The 20,786-nt window shown below is 44.3% G+C and overlaps 1 protein-coding gene across 3 annotated transcripts in view; it reads right to left on the minus strand.

Moving 5' to 3' along the window:
* Window positions 1–20,786, minus strand: part of igsf9b (immunoglobulin superfamily, member 9b) — a 28,307-nt gene extending 7,521 nt beyond the window's left edge. The window contains exons 1-15 of one of the 3 annotated variants that reach the window (XM_080895185.1): window positions 20,158–20,785; window positions 15,047–15,101; window positions 14,537–14,632; window positions 12,026–12,232; window positions 5,112–5,258; window positions 4,080–4,231; window positions 3,770–3,887; window positions 3,350–3,491; window positions 2,931–3,076; window positions 1,192–1,334; window positions 963–1,103; window positions 751–867; window positions 522–672; window positions 311–422; window positions 57–232 (exon numbers count right to left, since the gene is read on the minus strand). In XM_080895185.1, the coding sequence (XP_080751311.1) occupies window positions 57–232; window positions 311–422; window positions 522–672; window positions 751–867; window positions 963–1,103; window positions 1,192–1,334; window positions 2,931–3,076; window positions 3,350–3,491; window positions 3,770–3,887; window positions 4,080–4,231; window positions 5,112–5,258; window positions 12,026–12,232; window positions 14,537–14,597 (1,813 nt within the window). In that variant the 5' untranslated portion in view covers window positions 14,598–14,632; window positions 15,047–15,101; window positions 20,158–20,785. Of the gene's footprint in view, window positions 1–56; window positions 233–310; window positions 423–521; window positions 673–750; window positions 868–962; window positions 1,104–1,191; window positions 1,335–2,930; window positions 3,077–3,349; window positions 3,492–3,769; window positions 3,888–4,079; window positions 4,232–5,111; window positions 5,259–12,025; window positions 12,233–14,536; window positions 14,633–15,046; window positions 15,102–20,157 lie in introns of all 3 variants that reach the window. The other 2 variants (XM_080895186.1, XM_080895184.1) reach the window with 2 other exon arrangements.

The following is a 20,786-nucleotide window of genomic DNA, read 5'->3' on the forward strand; positions in this document are numbered from 1 at the left end:
GTAGTAAAAAGTGTAAGAGGTAATCAAACCCAAAGCATAAGTTCAGTTGTACAAACCTTGAGTTCGCACAGTTATAATTTCGCTGAAAGGTCCAGAGCCGAGCTTATTCTGAGGTAGGACGCTGAACTGATAGCCAGTGGCGGCAAGTAGCCCAGTCACCAGCAGGTAGTTTTTAGATGTTGGCACTGGCAAAGACGCCCATTCATGTTTCCCCCTGGATGCCTGCTTGACCCTGGAAGAAAAACAAAACAGTCAAAAAAAAAATGGATCTAACTATTGTGTGATATTTTATGTATTTTATGTCACTGACCAGACAGTGAATTTCTGGGTGAATCCACCATCAAAGCCTGGCACCCAGGACACGTTTGCCTGGTTCACCTCTGTGGTGACAAACACTGAGGACACAGCGTGAGGGCTGGTGCCTGAGGAGGAGAACGTCACTTTGAACTGCTGGCAGTACACTTGAATTCAGTGAATGCAGGAGTCACATATTTATTGCAGAGATGCGGTTGATCACTCACCCAGCACCATGACCACTGTGCCTGCACTGACAGTGGCTACACGATTAGTGGCCAGGCACTCCCAACCCCCGTGGTGATCTTTACTAACTGGCTGCAGCAGGAGGGAGCCGTTAGCCAACACAGTGTATGGGGAGCGAGGCGTAGGGCCAATCTGTGAGGGAGGACACAGATTAGTTAAAATAAGGAATTAATACGTACGCGTTGCTGCATCCGTGAGAATTTCCCGTACCTTGCTCCATGTCACGTTTGGAGCAGGGTCTCCACTGGCTTCACAGGGGATGATCAACTCCCGGCCCACCTCCTGGAAATACTCAGGTCGAGGAGGCACGCGGAACGATGGTGGGTCCTGGAGGACGGAAAGAGCCTTTTTACTTTTGCCCGTTAATTAGTGTGCATCATCTTCCTGATACTAAAGACTTGAGTTGAGAACAACAGCCTTACCTTTAAGATGACACGGGTGGGTTCAGACTGCCCCATGGTGCCATAGCTGTTATAAGGCGTACAGGTGTACATACCCACAGCATTGTCATTGGCTGTCGCTATAAATACTGAGCCCTCTGAGTTCACCATCCAACCTGGGTACTGGATAGGTACAAAGATTGATTCCAAACTCCCTTTGGTGAAAATCTCTACTCAGTGAAACATTTCAATTTCATGGCGCATGACTTACATTATCAGGATTTAAAACGTTCCCGTCTTTGGTCCAGTTGACGTACAGCACAGGGGGATCGGCTTGGACAGGACAGACAATGACCCCCTCCATGCCTACGGGCAAATATGTTTCCCGCAGCATTCGGCCTACACGCGCAGGATCTAAAATGACAGAAGAAAAATCACTCACAAAAAATTACTACAGTGCTCATTTCACAGGGAACGCTGGTAATCCCTCGCACAGGCGACTGTCCCACTCTGCCTGAAGTCCTCCACCATAGTCCCCTTGCCTAAGAAGCCCCACATCACCGGCCTGAATGACTACAGACCGGTGGCACTCACCCCAGTGGTAATGAAATGCTTTGAGAAGCTGGTCCGCAGACACATCACAGCAGCCCTGCCCCGCAGCCTGGATCCACACCAGTTTGCCTACAGAGCAAACCGATCCACGGAAGACGCTGTAGCCACAGCACTCCATGCTGCATTAACTCACCTGGAAGAGCATGGTAGCTATGTGCGGATGCTCTTCGTGGATTACTGCTCAGCTTTTAACACCATCCTTCCACACAAACTGGTGGCCAAGCTACAAGACCTGGGGCTTCCATACAGCACCTGCATGTGGATCAATAGCTTCCTCTCGGGCCGTAGACAGAGAGTCAGAGTTGGCCATCACACATCCTCAGCCCTGAGTCTCAGCACTGGCTCACCCCAGGGCTGTGTGCTCAGTCCACTGCTCTACTCTCTCTACACACACGACTGCACTCCTCGCCACCACAGCAACATCTTTGTGAAATTTGCAGATGACACCACAGTGGTGGGGCTCATTTCCAAGGGAGACGAGTCTATGTACAGAGACGAGGTGGAGCAGCTGACGTCATGGTGTAAGGCCAATAACCTCCTCCTCAACACTTCAAAAACCAAAGAACTCATAATAGACTTCAGAAGGAAAAAGGCAGAGATCCAACCACTATTCATAAATGGGGACTGTGTAGAAAGGGTGGCAAGCTTCCGCTTCCTGGGAGTCAATATAGAGGAGAACCTTTCCTGGAGTGTGAACACCTCCGAGCTGCTGAAAAAGGCCCAACAGAGACTGTACTTCCTGAGAATTCTCAGGAGGAATAACATCACACAGAGACTGCTGGTGTCCTTCTACAGAGCCACCATTGAGAGTGTTCTAACTTACTGCATATGCATCTGGTACACTAGCTGCACAGGGGCTCAGAGGAAAGCACTCCAAGGGATCATTAACACCGCCCAAAAGATCACTGGCTGCCCTCTCCCCACACTGGAAGTTCTACACAACGCCCACTGTTTTAAAAAGGCCCAAAACATCATAAAAGACACCTCACATCCTGGCCACTCCCTGTTCGAACTGTTGCCCTCAGGCAGACGGTACAGGGCAATCAGAGCAAGGACTAATAGACTCAAACACAGCTGTTATCCAACTGCAATAACACATCTGAATACTAAAAAAAAATGTCCATCACGCCACTCTTGTGTTAATCTATGCACGGTCTGAAGCATGTGTGTGGGAATGTATGTGAATGTTTTACTGTTATATCTTATTAGTATTTTAAGTATTCTATCTATTTTATTTATTGAATTTTATTGTTTTATTTATATTTTGATATTGCTAGGGATGATGCAATGATCGGGGACCATTCTTAATTTTGTTGTTCTCATGACAATGACAATAAAGTTTCTGATTTCTGATTCTGAAGTGCAACCACAAAAATGCCAGCAGGATAAGAGACTAACGTTTAACTTTCAGATGGGCAGAGGCTGAGGGTGGGCTCAGTATCCCATTTGTTGGGATACAGGTGTAGTTTCCAGCATCTTCCGGGATGAGATTAGGGATAAGAAGTGTTCCATCCACCAAAACCTTCACTCGAGACTTAAGTGATCTGAAACCAAAAAGATAAACATTTGAAGAGGCGTTCAAAATAACTGACACAAAAACACTTTGCTGAAGCAACTAAAATATTATTAATTTTAAAAGGTTCTGCATTGAGACCCATCCATCCGTTTTCTTCTGCTTAACCAATTTAGGGTCACAGGGGGATGGCGCCTATCCAGCTGCCATAGGGCGAGAGGCGGGGAACACCGTAGACAGGTCGCCAATCTGTCCGAGGGCTGTTTTAAAAATATTAATGGATATTTTGAAATGATGGACTCACTCAATATGGTAAACATTCTGTCCTTGCTTCAACCATTCATATGTCAGGTTTGATGGGTAGGCATCAGCCTGACACTGCAGAACTGCATCCTGGGACATGTTGAGAGTGGTGTCCTCTGGGGAAATGAGGATGATTGGAGGGCCTGTACAAAGCACAAGACAGACGAGAATGACCAGAATTAATGGACAACTGATGATGGCGGGAGAACTTTTTTTTTTAATTGTTAAATTGCTGCAATGCAAGGAAAAGACTGTAGGTGGCACTATACACTATTATATTTATCCATGGTTTAAGCAGCATGTTTAAGTGTTGTAAAAAAATATACATTGACAATTTCACTAAACATGATTTGTGCTGTTGCTTATCGTGAGGTAGGCAGAGATTACACCTGTCTACAATGACTTATAGTTAAACACTGACCTTTGACCTGCAGCTGCGTGTAGTGGGTGAGGTTCCCCTCTGAGTTGGACACGTGACATTTATAAACTCCAGAAATATTTCGTGTGACAGAGGCCAAAGACAAGCTACCATTGAGCACCTGAAAAGAGGCCAAGGTAAAGACGATCAAAGACAAAGATGGAACGGGAGAGGAAGACTATGAGGCAGAGATGAAGAGAACAACAAAGCAGGTTGCTTCAAAGAAAAATCAAAGCTGCAACTCCTGCAGAAAATGCTAATTATTAAGTATTTAATTAGAATACTGAAAATGCCATCTGTTAATCCCCCTCACTTTTATTTTCTCATGTTTCTCAATTAGGCTCTCGTCTTTATGCCAGACGACAGTTGGTCGAGGGTTGCCATGGGCTCCACAGCTGAGAGTCAGCGAGTCACCGAGCAGAACCTCCACAAAAGTTGGCGGTGTCTTAATAAACACGGGTGGAGCTGAAACAAAGACAGATCAAATAGACCACTTATTTTCATCCACATACTCATAAAGGACACATAAAGGAACTTTAAAATGGAGAACTACTCCAACAGCTAATCCAAAGGAACAGATATGATTTGCTGTGGTTTAGAAGTACCACCTGTGGCTCCTCTAAAACTACATTAGAACTCAGTGGTAAGTCATTTCAGGCTCTGACAAGTGTGTGGAGACAGGCATGGATATGAAGTGGCGACAAGGAGAGATTTTCATAAGTTACTGTGAATATATTTAGCTAGACATGTTGTAATTGTAGCACAATAACTAGTAAGCGCCCAACTGGCAGACAGAGGCACATATGTCTACACAACACTGCCATGCTGAAAAATATATGCAATCTCTGCATTAAAAATATCATCACTGTCAGTGTCTAATACTCTAAACAGATTCCAATTTATGCACAATGCAACACTGTTGTGTTCCAAAAATAAGCCTTGACGTCGATCCTGATGTAGGCTTACAATCATATCTAATACTCACGTCACACTTTCATTTTAACTTCTAAGTGTTCCACAACATAACCAGTGCAGGTGAGAGAGCCGGAGATGTACGTGGGTTAAAAGCTTTTTGCATGTAAAACACAAACCAAGGATACAGTGCCATTCTAAAAGCCAGCCTTACTGCACAGCAGGCTAGGCACAGACAGACATGATGTGATTACTGGGTGCAAGGTATGTCACTTAGAACCTCTTCATACACTGGAATAACACTATTCAGCTTGCCAGGGCCTTCAGAGTCCAAGCCAGGCCCCATGCTGTAGCTGTTCTAAATAAGGACAGTGCCAGTGATGAGCAACGAAAGGAGCAGCTCTCGAGTCCCCAAAACCCTGCGGTGCTGCACCTGTGATGGAGAGGAAGGTCCATGTGCCATTTCGAAAGTCGTCGGTTTTGCTCTCCAGGAGCAGGATGCGGCATTCGAACCAGCCTTCGTCCTCCAGGGTCAGCCGTTCTATCAGCAGAGAGGCGCCCCGGGTCAGAGACACACGGCCTGTGAGAGGAGGGGTGAGGGGGACAGAGAAAGAGTCAGCACATACACGCAAGCAGACAGGCAGAGTCAGCATATGCAGGAAAGGGCTTATCATGCTCAGGACCCAGTGTCACAATGGGCACGATCAAAGTCACAGACACACCCACGAACAGTGCGAAGAGCAACTGTAGCTCGAATGTTTGCAGCGAGTAACAAAACCAATAATTAAGAAAATTTGCAGCTCAAGTGATGAGAAGTCAGTGGCCCTGAGACAGAGTTGAAAGACACTAATCACTACAGTGATGATTATAACGATGTGCAAGATGACAGATTTTGTCCTGTCATTTAGGGTTTGGTTGGTGAAGTGGAGAGCTAAGATGAGTATGCCAGGAATACTTGAATGCAGTTTAAGCTTAAAGGAGAAACCCACCGCAGTGTGTGATAAAAATAAGCCGTTTTTTGTTAGGCGGGGGCAATGGACAGTAGTAAACAATGTAAGGGCCTGGCAGATGCACGCTCTGAACTCGTGTGTGAACGCCATTAAAAGGCAGATGGATCCACGCACAAGCACGCACACACATTTTCCTGTCACACACAGCCCCTGCTCTGCTCCCTCTCCTCTTCTCTGTACTTCTTACAACTCCTTGTCAGGCTTTGAAACTTGATCTGCTGGTTGCCTGGTGACTGCAGCCTGGTTTCAGGGTACACCCCCTCCTTTTATTCAGTCTCTCAATGAACTCTTTTCTTGCCCTTCAATCACAGAGTTTTAAAAGACAGGAGGATGCGTGCAGGAAGGAAACACACACGTTGCTCATACCAGGCCCTGCCAAAGCAGTTTGAAAGTAAACAGTGACCCATCAGTGTCCAGCGTCCTGTAATTCTTGCTTGCTCCTAACACGTTGCTTAGATAAAGTGTCATAATCAATCATCTCTGCAAAGTAATAATAGTAAAGCATTGCAAAAAAAAAAGAAAAGTAGCAGCCAGCATAGATATCATCTTCTCCAGCTCAACAGGACAGAATCGTTGAATGCCCTGCAACCCTGAAGCAACAATATCGCAAGAAATACAATATCGTCACTATTCACACCAGCTCTCTCCAGACAGCAGCGTCTGGAGAGAGCCTGGCAGCTATGAAAGTCATTTAACTCTGTATATGGCCTAAAGACTAGGTGAAACACACACTGAGAGTAAAGACAGGCAACAATGGCTAACAATTAACCCTGCATTCCTGACTGGGGCAGTTGCTGTGCTAAATAGCTAGGTTTAATGATTGACTGACCTCCCAGAAGACAGGCAAGTGTTACTTAGAGGCTCCATAAAATGAATACCTCTGATTTCAGCTCAGCATCTTTCAAACAACTGGGCAGGGCTAGATGATAACAGCTACAGGATAACTTTGGGTATTTTTTCTCCTGTCCTGATCCTTAGGATCCTCTCCCGAGCTTCTTGTTTCCTTTTCCACTTTTTCTAATTAGACCTGCAATTAATCAGCAACTGCAGGACAAGAGAAGGCGCAGCATCATCCTCTTTTTGACTTCCACCTTATGGGATACTTAAAAAAATCCATCTGATTTGGTGCTATAACGTGTCCGTCTGCCCCGGGCACTGATCTTGCAGAAACACGTGGGTGTGTACACATGTTGATTTTCAAAATCTGAGTGCCCTGCCCCCTGAGTCTACACAGGGAAATTTGGGTTTCACTGCTGAACACTTAACCCTTTCCCGTAGCCTCCCTCTTATCCGTCACCACAAAGACATGGAAGCCCCCCCCCCCCCCCCCCCCCCCCATTCTCTCAGGTTACCATAGAGACTAGACCAAGAAAAGCACGGGCTGTAGGTTTAGATTTGAATTCAGTTGCTGCAGAAACACGCCACGGCCAAACACGGGTCGATCATGCGAGCGGAGGGAGGGGGGATTGTACTGTCACAGATTTGAGAAATTACAATTGGAAGGGGGCGGGGGATCTTGTGTCACATCCAAGAGCAGAAGGAAGAGTGAGAGAAATGAATGAGAAGCACAAAAAGAGGCCGAGCACACACGGAGGCTGCGTGACAAATGTTGCTTTATTTAAATATGAATGTTGCATCTTCGGACGTGAACTGAAATCTCAGATGGCACTCGGCAGGTGCTCTACCCTAAGGATGTTCACTGAAAGGCTGATTTTCTCTCTCAGACACAATGCACATATTCTGCAACAGCTGAATACAAAACCTGGGAAAATTATAAACCACACCAGTGAAAAACACTTCCTGTTATTAAATCCAGAGGAACTGAGCAAGAGGTTACAGAGAGGTTAGTCGAATTTGGTTCATCAATAATCCACAGGCAACCAATGAGAGGTTGACCTTCCTGACCTCTGTGCTCCAACAGACGCCATTCATCACTCTCCCTGGTCCTACATCAGCGCAAAGTCCGCGAGTCCTCGAGAGACAAACATGATTAGGCTCTATGGCACTCAGGGAGAGGATTGCTGAAACCATAACTGCTCCTCCATCTCATCTCAACCCTCCTCCTCCTCTTCCTCCTCACTGTTTTTGCTCCAGCAGCAATCGCATGACAGCTACAGTCTATCTTAAAATGAGCACTTGTTTCCAACAGGTTGAGCTGCTCTGCAGTGCAGCCAATGGGAAGAAAATGGAAACGCTAATCCAGCAGCGCTGTTTGAAGCTCCGAAGCGCACCCTGCTCATATTAGCCTGTCAGGTTCTCGCCTAGTGGGTGGCAGGTTAGGCGCAACTGTTCTTTTATAGCCATGCCACTGGCCGGTAGCTGGCTTCACCTCACTGATCTGATCTCCTGTTTAGATTAATGCATCTTTTTCTGCAAGTGAAACCTCTGCAGTGCAACACATCATATTTCACACTTACATTTATGATGCACAGCACTTTCTTTGCCTATTGTTGTGACTACCGTAGCCTCGGCACAAGGTTTTAATTGTTCCGGCAGAATGAACCAACATGTGATTTTTAGCCTTTTGAGTTCCCACTGGAAGTTACTGACAAAGTAATGCATGGAGTACTGTGAATTTTATGCCAGACAATAGCGAGTGAGGAAGAAAGATTATTCTGTTTGGAGAAGCACCAGCGCTGCTTTTCTTTGTCTACTCGTATGTGCATAAGAGAGCCGGGCAGAAGTGCATTGTGGGACGTGTTTTGATTTGAATACAATCATAAGTCTGAGACCGACCCCCTGCCTCTGACAGCTCACCCCTCCCGTTCCCCCAAATTTCTCTCTTCAATCCTCCTGTCCCCCTAATCAGTTAAACCCTCTTATGAATAGCTCTTTGTCGTGAGATAGATTACAGTTAACTCTGTCCCTCTTGTTCTGCCCAACTCTGGCCGAGCGAGCACACACGGCTCACGTGCTGAATTTCACTACAATGGGAACTCAACTTATCACAGGCATTAGCTCTTACACATGATCGCAAAGAAAAAGTATTAGTTTTAATATTAAAATCTCTGAAATTAAAATCCGTAGGTCGGTGCTGTGAGATGTATTTGGGCTGTTTTCCAGTGCAGAAGTTGATCTTGAGCTGTTTTCGGTTCAGGAAGAGATAACGCTGATGTTAATAATTGCCAGTTGTTAAATTTTAAAGTTGTTCAGTTAGACCAGAGCGTTCTCACTCCCGAGGCGTAACATGTCGACGTTTTGTCACGTCCCGCGGCGTTCCTGAGGAACGCGAAAGGAGACCTTCGGCGTTCTTATGGTACGCGGCGGGTTATGGCTGGAATCCAGTGCAATGACGCTCCCGCGGTAGTAGACGTTCCAGCCCTGTATTCCAGCCCTAAACCTAACCTTATCCCTAGCCCTGACCATAACCTTATTCCTGACCTTAACCAGGACTTTAATGATGTTAAATAGCGTGTTTCTAAGCGATTTGAAGAAAAAGAGCGAACATGTGTAGGTTCAGTCCAGACGGTTCTCATATTTCCTCTTTTTCCGAGGTCGTCATTTAGGAACGTGGTGGGTAGCCGAAAACGTAATATGGTGACGATTTGTCACCTAGCGTAAAATGTTACGCTTTGGGAGTGAGAACGGGTTGGTTAGACATGCCATAATTTGTGAATATCAAACTTGTTGTAGGCAAAGTTGCAGGTAGAAAACCAGATTTTGCTGAAGTTTTTCCTTATAGTGAGCATTGGTTACTTGAGCTATTCCCCTACAAGTCTTTATGGAAGCTGTTTGAAGCCCTTGGACTGTATCTCACAGATTTAATATGTGCCTAGCTGCCTAACCTAAGGTATGAGGTAACAGGGCCTCTGTGGTGGCCTGCTGCTCTAAGCTCGTGAACATGAAATCCCCAAGTTGCAGCTATGTATTCTTCTTCTATTGTGCCATTGTTTGCTGTTCATCACGCTGGTCTAGTTATAGCAGAAAAACTGGTTGAAGATCATGGAGCCCTCAGTTTCACATTTCAGTGATCTATTTTCTGCTTTTGGAGTTCTCAAACAGAGCGTTGTTTGCTAAAGCTCAGTGAGTTAATATGAAATTCCATATAAGTTTATCAGGGGAAAGACTGTCTGTACATACTCGGGTATAAAAACTTGTCTCGTGTGTGTGTGTGACAAATGCAGGCTTTAACTTCTCCACTGTTCGAGGTCACACTGAGAGTGTGATGGAGGCCTGCTGAGATCTCGGGGTTTGCCTATTATCCTTCTAACCTCAGGTCAGAGTCCCCCCCCACGCTCACAATCGCCACTCATTTACTTCAGCACACAGGACGTATTTGATCTAGACTTGCAACGGTAAACCATCCTGACACCGCAAGACTCCAACATATTGTCTCAACAAATATAACAGCAGCGTGTCAGTCAGAGTTTATTTGGCTGTTTGCTCTTTGTTCTGAGCTGACTAATGTTCAGATCTCCATGGCATGCTGTGTGTGAAACAGAGAGGCAGAGGAGTGAGCGGCACGAACTGGATATTCTCTCGAGAGGACACGAGAGATGGTCTCTGAGACCTGGACAGGCTGGTGTCTAGTTGGGACACTCCTCAAATGCAGAGTGCAATCTTAGAGACACCTGATATCATTATCAAAAAGATGGTGGTTTAATGAGATGAAAAAGGGAATGGAGATACAACTTGCCCAGATTAAAATTGTTAATAGCCTCAGTGAGCTTGACACAAAGCAGCAGACAAAGGGCAGACAGCCCATTGGTAGTGCTTTTTCTTCACTAAATACTTATTTAGTATTACAAATTCAAGTCTGATACCTTACTTAGCTCTAATGGAAGTGGCCATTATGCTGCAAATACTGAACAACAATGTAATTCTTTCCCCATAATTCATTATCTTGATCTCTTAACCGTTTCTTGATCTTAAGCCTTAAAATTAAATCATCCTCATTCTCCTGTTCCTGTCCTCAAACAAGCCAAGACAAAGACCAGGAAATGGTGGCCGACTTCACCGTCTTGTGGTTAAAGCTGAAATCCCACAACATTTTTAATTTGAGAGTAGAATACATTAGACCCACAACACTGACACGCTTCACATGCTGCCATCTGCCTTCAGTGGGAGGGGAGGTATGAGGATCTAATGCAGACTGGGGAAAAGCCCGCACCAGACAAGTACACGCAACGGGTGAATTTGCCAGAAACACGGAGACACCCCCTAAACATTCTTGAACTCTGAGCTACGTCTCTGCTGCATTCTTTACTTCATTATGGCTGCATGTGTATCAGATGGCTGCTCCTAAACAATAATATGGTTAACGGCCTACAAGACCGCTAAACATATTTAGTCCAATTGCATGTTTTGGGGGTTGGGGGGTGGGAGCATGATTTGTGCTTCGACCGCTGTAAATGTTCAGTGGGGTTCTAGAGTCGTCCAAAGCTGAAAACATGTTTCTAAATCAGCAGCTTGATTCTCTGAGCACCTCCTGTATGTCCTCACATAACAAATCCAGCGAGGTTCTCTGTACATTTCTGTGACCTAGTTGGGACTGCATGGGATTTGGGGTGTCCTACTAGTCCTGTTGGCTTTGGCAAAGCAATGGGAGGTTGTGATACCCCTTTTTTGTCTTTTGTCCCCTGGTAGACAATGACAGGATTATAGGGCTCCAGCAAGAAAACTCCCATTATTCCGATTGCTTCATCCATCCTCCTTCCAGCACAACAATCTCCCCTTACTGGGTCACCTCTCAGCATACTAATAAAACACTGTCATCAGACCACCAAGCCCCCACCTACACTCCTAATCCCCTTGTGAGCAGCGTTACTGGTACCCCCCTTGTTATTGCTCAGCTGCCCCACCCCCCCCACCCTTTACTGCCTCCACTAAAACACATCCATTCTCATCCTTCCCCTTTCCTGTGCAGTATAACTGCACTCTGGAAACACACAGACTGAACACCAGCTGTAATTACAGGGACCGTGCTCTGGACGGATTATCTTTTTAGGGTATTGTTTGATCCAAACTTCCCCTCCCCAGTAGTTCAAAAATACCACTGTAACCTCCTTATGTCTATCTTTGCCCACACAAGACAAATGAGCTAAGGAAGTTTTACCCCCTCCCCTCACAAAAAAAGTCTTCTGAAACACGACCTGAGCAATCTGTCCGCTGATCAGAGACTTTTACGTTGTTGGCTTTTTCTCTATTTCCTACTTGCTTTTAAAGCTCACTTATGGGAGTGGAACCACAAAAAGCAGGCGAAGAAAGATTTACACGACGTGAGGTCTTCAAGGGAATCTACCTCTACTTCAGGGGGTTGCGCTGTCAACCAAGTAATAAGTCTTTCATCAGTTTCCTGAAAGGAGTGCATGACTGAGCAGATCCGAATAAAGCTTACCCTTGTAGTTGGGATGAACACGAGGAGCATACACTCCAAATTTGATGAGGACAGGAACGCTGTAACCAAGGCGCACCCACTCCACCACATGTAGTGGAAAGAGGCTTGGGGTGGTGGCTTCACTGGATGTAGGAGCAAGGCTACAGCTTAACTCTGCGGAGCTCCCCTCTCGGGCACGAACCAACGATGCTGCACCTTGAGACACACCTGTAAAGACAACAGCATATCAGCGGGATAAAGCACTCGTTTCCCTGCAGACATTTTCTGACAGTGCAAAGTCCATAAAACAGCGCACATCTGAGTAAACACATAAATCATGCAGCTCAAGGCCTGTTGAAGTGAGTAATGGCTACCAAAGTAGCTAAATTAACATTCCTTGAAATCTTCTGGTCATTGGTTTCTGTGAAAATTGTTTGCTATGATAAGAAGTTGAGGGGAACTTGAGGGACGAGAAGACAAGAGCTTGTGACCACACAGGCAGCGAGAGGCCCTGACAGAGAAAACCTGGTGGAAAGAGTCATAACAGTGTCATGAATGCTCTTCTGAAGTGGACATTGCATATGACTTTCCCAGACTGTTAAAAGCCGGGCCATCTGAGGGCATGTAAAACATCCATGTGCCATTTGGTGACAAGATCGTATTGCTGCAAAGCCTGCAAACACAAAGCAATCCCATTAGTGACACCTGGAGCAGTCTCTCCTGTCTCTATCCCATCTCCCTTTGCTGCCATGTGCTCATGTGGGTGTGTGAGCGACTGGGTGCCAGTGTTTGCTCTGCTACTCATCTGGCCTGGTGATTACTTTAATCTCAGAGGGTGGGGGTTGGTGGCGATACTCTGATGCAGGGCAGCAGGACGCTCTGTGGCCGCTCCAGTCGACCTCCCACTACCCCCTGGGGTCCACACATGGTCTATGGGCCAGCACAATCAATCCCACCACCATCACTCCCCCTTGCAAACACAAGCACGCACACACAGAAGCGTGCTGAGGGTTGGGGGGTAGCATAAATCCAGGATTGATCTAAATCCACACCCAGAGATATTATTTAAGTTGGATTTTGTCCCCATTCTCTCTCGTCCACTCATGTCTGAGCTGTAACCCCTCCTCTTCACTCTCTCTAGCACAAGGGAATTGGATCAGTGCCATAGTCATCATGGTGTCATTCAAACTGCGTGCAGAAACAAAACAGGAGCATATGCCAGCTGCTTTGCAAAGCATCCGAGCTTTGTTAGTGCAGGTAAAAGATTTGGCAACAACTTTGGTGAAAATATGTAAACAAACTGCAAAATGGAGCAAAACAACTGGTTGGCTTAATCCCCTTTCAGACAAGCACTCCTCTCCATTAATCTGCTGGCATATGAATGTATCAGCTTTATGTTTGAGTGTGCACCCTGGTCGCTTCCCATATAAGCCACAGCAGCAATCTCACAAGATCAGACTGAGTAACATTTAAGTATCACTTTCAGCATCAAGATTATGCCTTTGCATATCGCTTCTGTCCATTACTCAGCTCGCAAAAAAAGTGTTTGGTAAATGGTCTACACTTCAATAAATACATTCAATAAATACATACAAGCTCTCTCTCTGAGCCTGAGAGCAAAGGGCAGTGATAGCTACTACTTGCTGTAGTATTGTGAACCACACACAGACATGCACTCCTCTTACTACAAGACAAAAGTGTGGCAACACTTCACTTCAGTACCTCGTGTGCAACAAGCCCTGTACGTGCACATGCCAAGACTCAATCCATCAGTGTTGTGGGTGGGTCTGAATGAAGAAGTTAACATAAAGTGGCCTATTTTTTAACAAAGGAGGCAGTATTGACTGAAAATGTATTATCAAACTAAGCTTCACATTAGCAAATGTTAGGAAAAGTTACATTTGTTCCAAGACAGGACACAACTGTCCAAAGCAATGTGCAGCATATGCATATTTAAACATCTTATGATCACCTCTCCAATCTCATTTTCTCTGACAACCAGCTGTTATTTCCATTGCCCTGCCACAGAGTAAATATTCAAACATTTTACCACTTTCAACAAATTAAAATTGAAGCTGAAATTTAAAGTTGAAGGTAAAAGTGTTATTAAGAGTGTCGTGAAAGAGATTTCAGTCGCTAAAGATTGGCGATAAGGAGCAAAACGGTGAAGCACGATGAAGAAGCGTGATCCAATAAAGAAGACTGTTATCACTGTTAATCTGTACAGTAATACTACATAAGCCCTATGTGGACATGTTAAATAATGTTTCAATGTCATTGTTGCATAATCGGGCCTCATATTTTGGAATCAGTTTTATCACGTTAGCAGAAAAAAGATCTACAATTGTTTGCTTTTCCTGTGTGTGTGCTGAAAAATTGCTCAATTCATGACACGACAGTTCAGGTGTATTGGGGGGTTATTCTAAGAAATCCAAAGGCAAAAAATCTCTGAAAGCTCAACAAGGAGAAATAAAATACACAAATGCACTGATAATATATGCAATGGCTCAGTATTTGCATTGGCATACTTACTTAGCAGACAAATGGCTACAGCAGTGGTGACAGCCTGAAGCCACTGTCTCTCCAGTCCCATGGCCGTCCGTCACACTCCTTCACACATCTCCCAACCTAAAAAGGAAGACCACACATACCGATTACTCCTCATCAGAATACTTCTGTACTGTTCACAGATCCCCCCGCTGCACAAGTACATCCCTCACATCCCCCCTCAGATAAATGTAATCCCCCCACCCCTCGAGTTAACATCAACTCATTAGCCAACAACTGCACTGCATTCCAGATGCTTCTTGGTTTATAAATAACCATATTCTTTCAAAACACATCGTCCTGGGGAAAATTGTACGTGTGCGCTGTGGTTGGATTAAGGTAAATAAGCTACTTCAACAAGTGCTACAAATAGACAGGGCAATTGCTTGGAGTCTGAATCTTGTAGATGTTTTATTGCACAGGCCAAAGTGTGTGTATGTGTGTGTTTATGTGTGGCCACAGAGAAGGACTTTACAAGACTCTAGGTGTACGTACAGATTAACCTGGTCCTTGTGATTGGTCCAGCTCATCCAGAAGGTCTCGTCAAATGCTAAATAGGCCAACAGCAATTGACAGGTTAGACGAGCAATATTGAAAGGTGCACCGCCCAGCTCCAGATGTTATATTGTTAACACTGTTTCATTTTCACAAGCCTCACAGACCGGACTTTTTCACGACTTGCCGACCTCCTTCCCAGTGAACAAAGAGAACAGCTGGAGCGAACCACAAGGCCCTCTACTTCAAATTGGATTGCAGGCACAAGTTTAAGTTGCTGACCTTCAAACATAACGAAGCCTTCGCACACTTCCCTTAAGTCATTCAGTACTCCTAATACCAGCTTATTACTTTAAGTTCATTTAGGTAATATAAGGCGGAGAGTATTTTTAGAAAGCAGCGAGGTGTTGGATATTGGCCGCTGCTACAACCAGAGATTCACTGCAGAAACACAGGGCGTCTGACTCATTTGACTGAGACCTTTAGTCTCTTGGCGGCACATGAGCAAACAAACAGCCCAGAATAGAACGGCACAAAGATGCTTTTATCTCCTCGCACTTGACCAACACCAACAACGTTTCTGCTGAGCCGGGGGAGAGATGCGGTAGTAGTAATAACTTTTATGCTGCACCTTTCTAAAGCAAACAGAGAGGCAAGAATGTGGTTGCACAAGCAAAGAAGAGGAGGGTGGTCAGGGGCAAGTCTGGGAAATAGTCATTAGTTTTTGGATGACAAAATAATTTCAGTGCACTAAAAATAAGGGCGGATTACTCTGACTGTGGGAATAATGCTGGTCAGTAGGGGTGACGGATAAACAGCACTCTTACAATGGATTAAAGAAATAAAGACACTGATTTTGTTCTTTTTGTGTCACTTCTGACAGCCAACAAATGTGGGAAGTGTTTGTGCACCACTCGACTGTCTTATCTACCAGCTCCACAGTTACTTTGACAAAATAAAAAACTAATAAATACGTCCTAACTTGCATGTGCTCCTAGACCGGGATATAGGACTTTCATGTGGAAACAACCACATACAGGGGAAGCCTGTGGGGCAGATGGGTGGGGGCTTTGTCTGCAGGTGCAGGAGGACACCAGATTATTTCCTCAGGCAGTGGAGCAGAGGAAGGCCATTTAATTGGCATGTGAACAGAGAGGGCTTCAAAGGGAGCCCAGATGTTAAAATGAGTACACTTAAACTGAAACAAGCCACTAAACATTTAACCACAGGAACTTTTTCTATTTATCTCATTGGACTAAGCCAATTACTACCTTTAAGCAACCATGATTCACGTATATAACTAACGTGTGAAGAAAACAGCTCCTGTTCTACAGTAAAAGCACAGACATTAGTATACTTGCATGTAAAACGTCTTACACGCTAACTCATCATGAGAGTAGTGACCTCTCGGGAGATGAAAAGCCAGCTTGACTAAAGAAAAATACAACCTTTGTGTGTTTAGAAAAAGAAAACAGAGAAGACAAAACAAGAATAAAAATAAAAAAACCAAGCTTCAGCATAAGACTGTCGGCTCTGTAACGTGTATGCGTGTATGCTGGATTTCACTGACACAGATTGCTTTGGATCTAGTCATGACTTAGCCTTCTGGACAGGCCATTTGTAACACCCAGTCTAATCCCGCCCTGCTGCTTTGAGTGTTAATAGTGTAATTGAATTAGAGATCAAATTCGTGAGGCAAATCAAGGACAGTCTGTCATCTAGCTGTTCAGTGATCAATCACTGGTAAGCCAAGTCACACAAGTCTGCCGTCTGGGATTCTATAATTTCTTCTGGTGGAGAAAAAGTAGGCGCGTGATGCTTTGACAAACCCAGGTAACCTGGGGTTTATTCAAGGGGTTTTGCTCAAGGTCTTTCTGATCTCCACTAACTTTCAAAATTTTGCAAAACCTGTAGTAACAACTACAGCGCCGGTACTTGACTCAAAAAGTAAAATCAAAGACCCTCACACCCTCCAAATTCATATTTAATAATATAAGAAGCATTAAAAGGGTGCCATTTCTCACGGATGAACGAACATGTCTGAAATCTGACATGACATCAACAGTAAATGCAAGCTGATGTCAACCTGTCAACTGTAACAGCTGGTGGGCGTGAGCTCTTCCAATGGCTGTCATCTGTGTCACACTATTATGTTATTCAGACATGAGCTGAATAATGCACAAAAAGAAAGGTGCACTTTTAAACACGCAGGAGTAACCATGAGTAATGAAGTGATCTTTTCAGCTGTCTTTTTTCGGCCTATAAATGACGAGTAAATTATCATATTCTCTGATGTTTTCTGTGACGCTCGTGTTAAAACTTGTCACAAAAAGTGAACTCCTGACCTAATGGGTGTGAGAGCGTTATCCACCGGTACCTAAGCAGATCCATCAGTGATGCCAGTGACAGATACAGGCCTGATAAGCAGCAGCATTACTCTCTTAGTAATCCTTGTTAATCCTGACAGGTCGTGGCATCAGCACAAACCAGCCTGTAGCAGGAACTACAAGTGTTGCTCAAGGAGAAACTTTAACAGGTACGCACAAGACTCTGATACAGATGTAAAAATAACACGCAGCCATCCAGAACAAAGATGTGAACCATCATTAACGCAGGAATGGGTTTGAAAAATCAGTAATCCAAAGCAGACTGGTTGGACAAGCACGCACGGCGTAGCGATCGATTCATGGATTTTGTCCCTGGCACTGTAACCAAGCTCAGAAATGGTATTGACATTAACTTTAACTAAAGGAAATGAGCTTAGCACACATTGGGCACGAGAGTAGAGTCCTGTGCTCTCGGGGAAAGCCTAGTTTATATGGATTAACATAGTAATCGTTAGTAACCTAACACCTAGCACAAAAACACTGATAACTGAACCAGGGTTTTTCCTGCACAGGGAGCTTTTTGTTGTTTTTATCCACAAGTTTTATCCAAATCCAAAGGAAACCCCCACTCCCAACACTGTAATATTTTTTTTCACTACTTTGTTTAAATAAGGGTTTCCTTTGCTAAACAGGACATCTGTGTTTATCAAACGCTGGAAAATACCAAGAAAATTCTTAGATTTCTGTCAAATAAGGTAACACAAGCTCGTTCGTGCTTACATGCTTACTCTTCTCCCAAAGGTCCGTTCCGAGCCAGGAAAAACTTTGCTTGCCGTGGTTGAACGTTTTCAGTCGCACATCAAAACAGTATTACCTTTACTCTGCACTTTTTCAGCAGCCAAATACTGCTGCAGATTACTGCTTCATGCATGAGTGGTTTAATTTCATGTTTTGTTTTATCCTAGGATAATACTCACTCAGACATTCCAGGGGAACGGTGAGTGCTGAGTAAAGCAAGGCATCTAACATCACTCTTGTAAGTCTCCCTGCCCCCCAACAAACTTTCATGACCAGGTCAGTCCCATAAAGTTTCTTTCAAAACAAGACAGTGAAAGAAATCAATGGTCTAAAAGCAAAGGTCACAAACTCTGGGGTCCAGCCATGAAGCACACGCCTAACTTGGAGATCAATGAGACTCAAAGGACGTCCACAGAACTGGCCTTTTTCAGTATGTTAATGGCATGCTGCTCATTTCTCTGCTTAGAGGAAAAGCTGTCAAAATTGAGATCTATTACATGCAACAGCATCCAAATATGAAACACTGCAAAGCTTGAAATAGTTTATTAGACCCTCTCTTTAATCTTTATGCTTTACTACATGTACTTTCCTGTATATCCCTCAGTACTGTCACAGGCTTAAATTCACCATGGAGGAGCAGACGCTCCATCTTACACACAATAACAGAATCATTTTCAGTAACCACTTTCGACTCATGAATAATTTGCTCCTCGGTGCAATCAATTTCCTGCAGCCTGACAATCTGCCTACAGGGGACAGTTTGCCACATAGTGTTTTGAACAATGCAATATTCCAGTAAAATGTCAAGGCTTGCTGAATTATGGGGGGATATCCGTGTGTAAAATGACACCCGGGCTGGGATCTGACACACACAGACTTTGTTAAGCTGAGACTGCTGAACATAGACTTTAAGGATTCTAGCAGTAAAATGCAAAACTGCTTTTAGTGCTCCCTCAGTGTAAATAATGCAAAAGCAATTTAAAAACAAAACAAAAAAAACCTCGCTGTTGCAAACACTAGTGCATGTGAAAATAGCAGAGTAGTGTAGAGTAGTGTGCTTTTTGGGGGGAAATAGCACATATATTTCTTTCCAATTTGAAAGCAAGCATAATCTTTAAAGTGATTTTCTAACAGAGGGGACTACAAGGCATCAGTAGTGATCTGTACCCCTATGCACCTCCCTTTTTACCAATCAGCAAGCACAACAAAAACAAAGGAAGGGAAACAACAAAGCACACACTGTATATTATGTATAAAGCACAGGGCTGCTGCACTCTTTAGCACAAAACGACGAGGTTCTTTAGACAGAACTACTAGGTTCTGTCCCATAACATGCATCACCCTGATAAACTAGTCCAAAAATAAAACGGCAAACACCAAGCCATAAGCCACTGTACTGCTGCACCCTACAGTAAATTTTGATGCACAGCCCTTTATGTCAACACCCATCTTGCTATATGAAACAAAACAGGTACACCTTTTGTTTGACTCAGAAGAGCCGATGCCACCTAAGACGAGGGGGCCTAAATAAAGAACAAACCAAAAAAACGTATTTTGACTGGAACAGTGCTGATTTAAGGGTCATTACAACGTGTGAAACCTATTCATAATGCTTTAACATGAAGGAAACACTCATTCGGAGATTACAAGTGCTGCATGTGCTACCCAAAACATAAACAAATCCTGCACAAAGATGACTCTGTGCACAGTGTTATCGCAAAAGTATTTTTTAACTGGAAACTAGGCATTAACCATGGCAAAATTACTCGTTTAAAATTTTTTTTACAATAATCATAACAAAAGGAACCAAATGGAGTACTTTAAACACCAACCAAAAGGCTCCTGTTATATGGCCTTAAGACGACAGAAATCTCACAGATATTCTTATTCAAGCTGTGCTGATTTAGTACAAAGAAACTTCTACAGGATGTTTGGTGTTGACTAGCCTGCGGAGGATGTTTTAGCTCTGCCCGCCCAGCTCCTTACCTTTGCTTGAGGCACTTTTCACTTGAAGCAGAAAGTGCAGTGTTTCAGTCCATTGATGCTCTTCTTTTAGACTCCTACTACAGACCCAGTTTATCCGTCTATTCCTTTCTCTTCAGAGAGATCAAACACCACAAACGCACACACACATACACGACTTAAAAGAAAAATAAGAAGGTGCTGGGAGAAGAAGGCAGGTGGTCACATTTTTTTTCCCTCTTTCAGTCCGAGCGTGGATCAAAAGAAAGTCTTGTTATTCCTCGACATCCATGGTGCTCAGACTTTCTAAAAAAAAAACTCTTCGCAGCTTCAATAAAATCCATTAACCCATGCCACCCTCATGACTCCGACATCAGTCCATTTAAAGTCCATTTAAACACTCCAAGCACTGGCTTTCTTTTTCTTTTTAAATGTGCGCAATCTTCTCAGTCCAAACTCCCTCAAAGTGCCTTTAATCGTGCGGGAGAGTTTATAACAGAGTTCAGAAAGAAGTTGAAAGGCTCTCGGTCGATTTGGAGCACATTGATCCTCAAACAGGTGCAAGATCCATCAGAAAGAGAGCATACTACACGTTTAGTTTGAGCCCTGCTGTTGATACTCTCCCCGCGGTGGCCCTCCTCCCGTTATTATCG

The sequence above is a fragment of the Rhamphochromis sp. 'chilingali' genome (assembly GCF_963969265.1).
Source record: "Rhamphochromis sp. 'chilingali' genome assembly, chromosome: 10".
NCBI classification, from domain to species: Eukaryota; Metazoa; Chordata; class Actinopteri; order Cichliformes; family Cichlidae; genus Rhamphochromis; species Rhamphochromis sp. 'chilingali'.